The sequence below is a fragment of the Charadrius vociferus genome, unplaced genomic scaffold (genome assembly GCF_000708025.1).
Source record: "Charadrius vociferus isolate BGI_N301 unplaced genomic scaffold, ASM70802v2 scaffold151, whole genome shotgun sequence".
NCBI lineage: Eukaryota > Metazoa > Chordata > Aves > Charadriiformes > Charadriidae > Charadrius > Charadrius vociferus.
Window position 1 is genome coordinate 1,398,703 of NW_009646933.1, and position 9,168 is coordinate 1,407,870.

Consider the following 9,168-nt stretch of genomic DNA (forward strand, 5'->3'; position numbering starts at 1 on the left):
ATAAGGTTTCTCTCTGCCCAACTCTCCAGCCTGTCCAGGTCACACTGAATGGCAGCACAGCCTTCTGGTGTGTCAGCCACCCCTCCCAGCTTTATGTCATCAGCAAACTTGCTGATGGTACACTCTATCCCTTCATCCAGGTCATTGATGAATATGTTGAACAAGACTGGACCCAGTACTGACCCCTGAGGGACACCACCGGTTACCGTTACCTTCCCTCTCTGTTAGGGAATTAGGGAAGGAATAATCTCAGATACAGTTACTCAACAGAAACACATGACTTGGAAAAGCTGCTGTCAACATACATAGACAATACCATTATTCCAGCTCTACGGAAATGACTTGATTTTCCTGGTCTGTAACCTCTTCCACATACAGTACTGCTGAGGTGTGTGGGGAGACACTGCACACACAACAAAGCCGCAGATTCATCAGAGGAGTCAACCAGGAGGAAATTGTTCCCACTGAATTACAAGAGCCACGATTAGGAGGCCATGTAATGGGGGACAAAGCATCGTTAAGCCCTAAACACAATTCCAGTTAGACGGCAACACTGCTTAGCTTTTATCTTCCAAAAAGCCAAGCCTCCCCCAGGGCAAGTGAAAGTTCGGTATTCCCAAGCAGAATACAGCAGTTACTGAAGTGACAAGCCAGGAGCAAGAGATCCTACAAAACAATCCTGCTCTGGAGCGAGCAACTCCTATTTTGTCTCCTTACAGCTTGCCAGAGAAAGCATGCACTCTACTTGACCATCTCATGAGGGGTGGCAGTTTAAAGAGGGCCACCAAGGACTTTACCATCTAAATTTGAGTTTAAGGGCTTTTTTTTTTTTCCTATTACCTCTTGAAGCCATCAAACCAGAAATTCACCTGTAGCTCAACTGGGCATAGTTTGGTATTTCTGGTGGTGGGGAGGTATCCTAATTCTGACACAACAGCACAGAGATAGCATAACACAGGGTTTGCATAGATAGCCTGCCCCCTTCCCAGCCCAAAGAACATTACGAGGAAGAAGTCACAGCTTAGGATTTTGTTGCATGTGTTAAAAAACAGCAAATCAGGACCAAAAAAACCAACCAAACAAAACAAAAAACCAACAATCCCATTTACAGAGGCTTCCCGTACATCCCCAGGTAACAGGGAAGTGCGGAACAAGGGACATACAACACTAATCATGGCTATTTCACAAAGCTTCATTGTCTTAAATGAAGATTATTACAGGCCCCAGTGAAAATACTAAAAATTCATCAATGCATACACTCTGCACCTTCATCCAAGCTGCTGTTGTTCTAGAGTGGTTAAGTGCCTTTTTTTAATTTAACAAAGTTTGTTTGTTTTACATTATTGCTGTGGTTTTCAACAAAATTAAAAACCAGTTGTGGAATCCACCCAGCAACAAAAAGTCAGTTTCCCCAGGACAAGCCAAAAACATAAAAAGCATGTTCTGAAGGGGCCATTTCTATACCAGCTATTTAATGAGCAAAAGAGAAAAAAAAAAAAAAAAGAGTTATTGTATGTGAGAGACCTGCTGGCCCCAAAGACAAAAATAGTGTTTTTAGTTCTATTTGGCATCAAGTGATACTTTCAGTTAGTAAAACTGTTCTTGCAGGCAATTGCAACCAGCAAATAGAAAGGATTTTTGAGGATTCATAATATCCAACACTTTTCTTTCAACTTTGGGAGCGCTGCCTCCACTGCTGGTTATCACTCCCGTCTCACTCCTGCTGGAGGAGCTAACGTGTGTGCTGCTCTCGTGGTGACTGGTTGACGTGATGATGCTGCCAGGCGTGCTGCTTGTTAAGGTTGAGGTGAGACTATCCAAAAACATAGGAGGACAGTACTGCTTGAAACAAACAACGAAGAATGAAGAGACTAACTGCACAAGGGAAATGTATGCTCTGAAGATACATCTTCCCTACAACGAGCACAAAACACATTACTAGCAGAACCTTGTTAACGCATGCATAGCAAGAACCAGAGTTCTGCAGACCAGCAAGTAAGCAAGCTGAGATGGGAGCCACGAGCCCTTCTCCCTCATCCTCCCCATTATTTTTTTTTCCTGACTAACTGGTTAGGCTTCAGCATTTGCTAGTGCATTAAGAAACACTGTCATGACTACATGATGATCACAAAAACCCCCTTAGCATTTGGAGAATGTTCACTGCCTGTAGCTACTGGGCACAACTACGCATTTCAGGCTTCTTTCATCACGAAAGGTAGCAGAATGCTTTTTGCTACTTCAATGGAAGTTAGAGTTTCATCCCCTCAAATGGCAGCAGCTGTACTTAATTAACATTTTCACAGAATCCTCCCTTAATGCATCTTCACTACCACCTCTGGCTAGGGAAATGGATTTTCCTGGTCTGTGGTTAGGTCTAAGCGAGTGGACTGCAAACACAGATGGATGATGACAACACCCTGATAGTTACTCGAGCAGCATGTCACAAAAACCAGACCGGGCAATTAACCCCGTAGCAGTTCAGAAACATACCTGTGAATCAACTGGGATTAGGGAAATAAAATCCAAACCTAGAAAGAAGAGAAGGATAATAAATTGATGAGTTTCTTTGATTCATACAGACCAAATGTAAGGAACTTTGTGGTCGTAGAACAGATTTTGCAATTGTTAGACAGTTTCTAAATGGAATATACCACTGTGACACCACTCTCAACAACTACTTCAGGCAGCAGCAAAACAAGTTATCTAGTACAAGTGGCTCTTTTTAAGAATGAGAATGACAAAATGATGTATTATTCACTGGATATTGCAGGGTGGTTCAATGTGGTTGCTTAGATGGAGGTTGCCATTTGGAGCTGTTGGTTCATAATGCAAGTTTCACTGCATATTGTACCTGACTTTGCCAAACTGGGACATGAAGAGTGTCATCACATTAAAGATGCTGGAATGAAGTAAAGTCACAACATGCACAAGTCCAAAAACAAGCAGCAGGTCTCTTCCTCCACCCATGGGCAGCCAATAAGGAAACATTTCTAAAATCATCCCCGTTTTGTGTCTAGACAAATAAAAGGAACGAAGAAGAGGAAACTACAAGTAGTTCAACGTATATCCTCTGAGAAGAGTGACAACTATCGTCCGTCTTATACACCATTAGCGTGTAAGCATTTAGGGCAAGATGTTTAAAATTATGAAACCAATGAGAAATTACAGCCATTTTTGGTTTGTTTCTAAATATTGGCCTTGTGTTTGCTATGTCAACAGAAAGAAATGGTAAACTTACTCCCTCCCTCTTCCCTCACCTCCAAATCTGTTCTGGCCAGTGGCATCCTCCTCCTCTTCTCCACCAGAGGAAAATTTTGAAGGAGATTTAAGCTCAGCTGCTTTTACAGAATTGAACATGCAACAACAAAAGAAGCCATCTAGAACTTCAGTTGATAAAGATGGACAAAACAGTTCTAGACTTCCATTCTCTCAGCTTACTCTCCTATCCAATTTGGGAAGACAACCAATTTCTTAACAAGGAAGTGGAGGGAGGGAGCAGTAAAGGAACCAAAATGGACAGGGAAACAAGGGGAATGATATCCATCCCATTGCCAAACTGGTGCTGAAAGAAGAGGAAAAAACCCAGAGATGTTGCAGGAGAGAAATGGAGACAGGCAATGGAAAGGGGAGAGGGAAGTACAGGAGGCCAATGTGACACCTGTCCCCACAAGTCACCATTTCCTGGGCTCTGGGTTCGTTACAGCCGGCAAAGAGAACCCCCAGAGTCCCTCTATACAGTATTCTTTTCAAGGAGCCAGGATAGAAAACAATCAGTATCCCCACCTTTTGTCTGATACTTAGCAGCAGGGTTGAAGAATACATCATAGGCATTTAGGTATGTCTAGGTAAAGAAAGTCAATAGAGGTCAGCTTACATATTGTAGCTCACCTTAACCTTTTTCATACAGTCTAGACAGAGCACCACTAGAATCAGCTAGCAGAATCTCTCTACATCTGGGGTTGGGATGAGTCAGCGCCATCGCACTTCTGTAAATTAAATAAGCAGCTACTCTCCCTCGCATCTACGACAGGTAACAACCAGATGTTTACATAAAGTTTAACTCAATATAGCAAGAAGCTGCTGTTCCAAAGTGCCAATTTGTACCCCAGAAGCAACGCTTTTCACATCACTGTTGCGAAGCACAATCTGAAACTGGAAAGACCACCTGTACTGGACTTCTCTAGACATCACATCAGTGCAATACTGCATATAGTCTTGTGCCATTAAAAAAAAAAAAACAAACAGTTGATCAATTCTCCAGTTTTCACCCACCCCACAAATTAATAAGGCTGTCAGAGCACACATTAAAAATAGCCACCACCTACCTGGCAAGTCTGATGAAATACTGGATATTGGTGGATGATGGAATGGTACTGGATAGTCTGTTAATGGAGGAGGAATAGCAGCAGCAGCATCAACCGTTGTCACGCTGGGCACTCTGACAGTAGATGGCTGATACATGAGAACCCTGTTTTAAACAGCATGGGAAATTACAAACAACCTGGCCATTAGTTACAGAAGAGAAATTACGCACCGCTGTGCACTCTCATTCACAAGGTCACTATGTTACAACACAACTATAGCATGGCTACTCACTACACAGTATTCCACTCTAATTTCCTCTTTCATAACAGTCTTCATAATAACATGACTGTATCTTGGCTCTCAACAGCAGCTGTGACATAAGAGCAAGCTGGCATTAAAACAAAGTACAGTGCTGGAGTAATTTGTAACAGCCTACCATTCAGAGACAGAAATGGAAATCTGTATCTGTGGAGCACACCAGGAGGCATGTGCAGGTAGCCAGAGCCCAGAGGAAAGCGCTTGTTTCAGTTTCTCCGCATAACTGTTCCTCAGTGCTAATCTGTCACACCAAGGGCACGGCTGACCATTATTCAGCCCCTGGAGCACAGATTACACATGCGGGAGTTAAATATCAAACCCACTTTTACTCACAGCCTGAGCCCAACCTAAGTTCACCTCTCCAGGAACATGCAACCCGTTAAAACCCTTCTGCATCCCCGCCTTCTGCCCGATTACTTCACAGCACTGTTAAAGACAACACTGCAGGCATTCAGGCACCAGCCACGTGCATAAAACATTTCCCAAACTCTAAGTCAGGTGGAAACACCCAGAGTCGCGCTCCCAGCTGCTCCACATCACTCCCTCCCACCCACCAGCCATGAGTGTCATCCACTCATGTCCTCCTCCCCAGACTGCTGCACTGGGGCATTTATGCTTCTTCCAATTTCAGAAGCTTGGATTTCAGACCCTCCCTTCTCAAGCACCTCTTATACTTCAGCCTATATTGCTTCTGCCTATAGGAAGACACCCCACACTTTTGCCAAAACGAGCATTCAGGCAACATCGTTTACGGGAGATAAGCTATTCCCCAAAAGCCTGGCTTTGGCTTGGATTTGAAGAATGAAAACATGCTATTTCCATACCCAAACAGTAAGGAAAATACATTGGTCACAGATAGACAAGAAAACTCAGTCCTCCTACAGTTATGGTTGCAGGTAGCCATCTCAGACAAACACAGGCGCGTGGAAGTAAGTCTTGGTGCCTTCTGAACTTCATTAAGAGTTGTATTTGTAGCTACTTTTTCTTATAAAAATAAGAAACAGAGTCTGTTGCAGAAGAGCGCCTCCACAATCCTCACAAAAAGCAACAGCGTTTCAGTATCCCTGCTGAAAGTTGCTGAAGATGACCAACTATTTGCTCAAAGACCACACATTCCTGTGGGCTAGAGACAGAGTACACCTGCTCATTAGTTCAAGAGCTGGCAAAACAGAAGGGGTTTGTTTTTATTACTATTATTTTAGTACTATTATTTTAGTACAAGACATAAGCCACTATGCTGAGAGATGCAGACACACACCTCACGCATGCAGCGGCACCAACTAATAAGGCATTACTAAAAGCTGACACTTGGAATGGCCTCATGGAGCAGTGATCCTAACCAGTGCCTCTCTCTCCCTGCAGGTCTCCTGCACCCTATGGGCCAAGGGCAAGAACTTTATGGAAGGCACAAACAGTAACTGCAGCTGACTTGCAGAGACTGGGACAGACAGAAGGCGGCACAACAGTAAAGACACTGGTTAAGCCTGCAGCTGAAGTCAGGCATGACTACAAAGACGGAGCAGTTGGCAGAGGACTTGGGAAGTCGTTGGTTGTGCTAGCCAAGGCGTAGGACTGACTGACAACCATGGCCAACAGAGTCCAAGACATTCCAGAGTGTAACAAAGGGATGGACGAAAAGCTTGTCTTGATACAAAACAGCAAAGTGCCTCCTTTCCAAGACTGACAGGATGGATGAAACACGCAATGCAGCCTAGTTTCCTGGGTACCACAGCAGATTAGATAAGAGTGTAACAGACAGCAGGAGAAAAGCCTTTAAGATGACACTAACTTAGCAAGAATGTATAAAGCTCCTTCACTTGGCATAATCTGCTTTCTCAGGAGAATCCTGTCCATTAGCCTAATCAGCTTCCTTTTCTATGGAGAAATATCCCTGCAAACACAGCAACAGTCAGTGCAAGTTTTTGTGAGGTGCAAAACTATTTAATAGTGTTTTGCCTGTACAGAGTTACTGTATCGATACAACCTTCTGCAAGGAGAGGCCTAGAAATTCTCCTCTGGAGGTGCGCAGCTGGATCCCGAAGAGAGACTACAAGTCCATTTGTCTACACATCAGTTTATCTGAGACATTACAGAATAACAGTTAACTTTAAAATTGACAAACCCTTTGGTTGGGCTTCCTTGCGTTTCAGACATAAATATGCACTTCCTTTTGGCAGGAGGATCTTCCTCTTCATCAGAAGAGCTTTCTATTGTTAAGTCAATAACGTCAACTTTCTTCTTGTTTACCTCAGTGGCCACCGTCACAGAACAGGGTTTGCTAACAACACTAGAACCTGAATGAGAAAGTAAAATAGCACTGTTTTTTAAAGGCTGTTGACATCAGCAGTTTCTATTTACAACAGAAACAGGAACTCAAATCCTGTTTTACCTTGTCTTCCTGGCCACTACAGAGAATGTTATGGCCCAGGAATTGTTTTATTAGTATTCTGTATCATGTTGAGAACACTAAAGCACAAACTTTAAGTTTTCACTTACCTGTTTAAGGACATAAAACAAGAGCACCCTTTCATTTTCTTAACTGCCATTATCAAAAGCAGAGACAAAGCCCCAAAATGCATGCTTTTAGAGATACAACTCTTTCTTTTTAGTTTAAATTACAAGGAGGTTAAGCCCTCCACGAAACAAACATCAACATCCATACACATTATCCAAGCTACAACTAAGTCTCCAAGGCTTCTTGTTAGTTTGCAAGCAGTACCCAGACATACGTACTTTCTATTTTGGTGCACTGTGGACCCGAGACTTTCACAGCTTCTTTCTTTGGCCTCATGGGGCACCAGGAGCCGTCTTCTTGGAATTTGATCTCATCCACATCTGAACATTCACTAAGGATTTCCATGAAGAGTCTGAAAAATAATATGGTGTGGTTTTGGTTTGGATTCCAAGTGAAATTTTTTATTCTAAGTGAAAAGGAGGCACAGTTGAAAAGCTAATTATGATCACCTTCGACCCATTGCATGCACACTGTCCCTAGTTTATCTTACAGGATGTCACATCCTGTAACCACAGCCTTCACAGACATCCAGACATTTAAATGTAAAAAACGTTGAATATCCCAACCTACCCATATTCCACTCCAACATTACTGCAATTCATAGATTTCCATACAGAACTGGAAATCATCATCCTTTGAATCAAGTTTGACACGTGTTATAAGTTAAAGTGAAATTTTAAAGTTAATAGCTTCAGAGATAGGGTCATGTAAAAGGGAGACCTATCCTTAAGATGTCACATTTGGATTTCTCCAGAGGAAATATACTGAGGTTCAAGCATTTGATGACGCGGTTAGGAGATAAACTTACATGGTAACAGAGTCTAATGGTTCCTCCCAGTCTAAGTATGTTAATAAAGAAAATAGTATGAAATGGCTAAACCTCAAGTCACAAAAGTAGCTGTCAAATACATCACAAAAAATTTTAAGTAATTGTGTAATCTGCAAACCCAGTCTCTTACCCGTCTAGTATTAGGCTCTCGTAAGCCGCCTTTTTGTCACAGACAGGGCAGATCCAGGTAGGCTTCTTTTCGTTCATTTGAAGATAAAGAGCAGCATCAAAACATTGCAGGTGTGTGCAAGTAACAGCCCGGCATGGGATTGTCAGTCTCATTTTTCCCAGCTGCAGGAAATGCATTTAAAGAGCGTCAGAACAGCAGACAGTGAAGTAGACCTGTATAGCTGACAATGAAATCAGAAGCACTCAGTGCAGTTACTGTCTCTTCTCACTACAGAGGTGCCCAGTGCTACAGCACTGCAGGCAAATCCACCCTATCAAAGTGCGTACAGTGCACACAGAGGAACAATAAAGCCATCCTCAAAGTCTTCACTGAGTTGAAAACAGTCAGAAACATTTCTGATGGATGTGCATCAATGTTATTTCTAGGATTTTATTTTTATTAAAAGGGGGATGTAAAGGTTGGAGGTCATCTTGTGCACAGCGATCATGAAATGGTAGAATTTTCAATTCTTGGTGAAGCAAGGCGGGGAGCCAGCAGAACTGCCACCTTGGACTTCCAAAGGGCAGACTTTAGCCTGTTTAGGAGCATGGTTGAGAGTGTCCCTTGGGAGGCAGTTTTGAAGGGCAAAGGCGCCCAGGAAGGTTGGTTTTACTTCAAGCAGGTACTCTTAGAAGCACAGGAGAAGGCCATCCCCATGGCTCAAAAAACAAGCCAACAGGGAAGACCACCAGCTTGGCTAAATACAGAGCTTTGGCTGGACCTCAGGAAAAAAAGGAAAGCTTACATTCTCTGGAAAAGGGGGCTGACAACTTATGAGGATTATCAAGATACAACGAATCTATGTAGGGGGAAAATTAGAAGGCCCAGAGCTCAATCAGAACTCAGCTTGGCCACTGCAGTTAAAGACATAAGAAGAGATTCTTTCAGTGAATCAATAGGAAAAGGAAGACTAGGGAAAATGCAGGCCCACTGATGAATGAGATGGGTGCCCTAGTGGTGGAAGACACAGAGAAGGCAGAGTTACTGAATGCCTTCTTTTCTTCGGTCTTCACTGCTAAAGCTGTCCCTCAC

At 43.0% G+C, this 9,168-nt stretch overlaps 1 protein-coding gene across 1 annotated transcript in view; it reads right to left on the bottom strand.

The window, feature by feature from the left end:
• Positions 1-1,587: 1,587 nt before the first annotated feature.
• PIAS2 (protein inhibitor of activated STAT, 2) overlaps positions 1,588-9,168 on the bottom strand; it is a 24,194-nt gene continuing 16,613 nt past the window's right edge. Inside the window, exons 9-14 of the mRNA XM_009894759.1 lie at positions 8,098-8,258; positions 7,357-7,490; positions 6,746-6,917; positions 4,326-4,468; positions 2,491-2,528; positions 1,588-1,839 (exon numbers count right to left, since the gene is read on the bottom strand). Of these exons, the coding sequence (XP_009893061.1) occupies positions 1,588-1,839; positions 2,491-2,528; positions 4,326-4,468; positions 6,746-6,917; positions 7,357-7,490; positions 8,098-8,258 (900 nt within the window). The remainder of the gene's footprint in view (positions 1,840-2,490; positions 2,529-4,325; positions 4,469-6,745; positions 6,918-7,356; positions 7,491-8,097; positions 8,259-9,168) is intronic.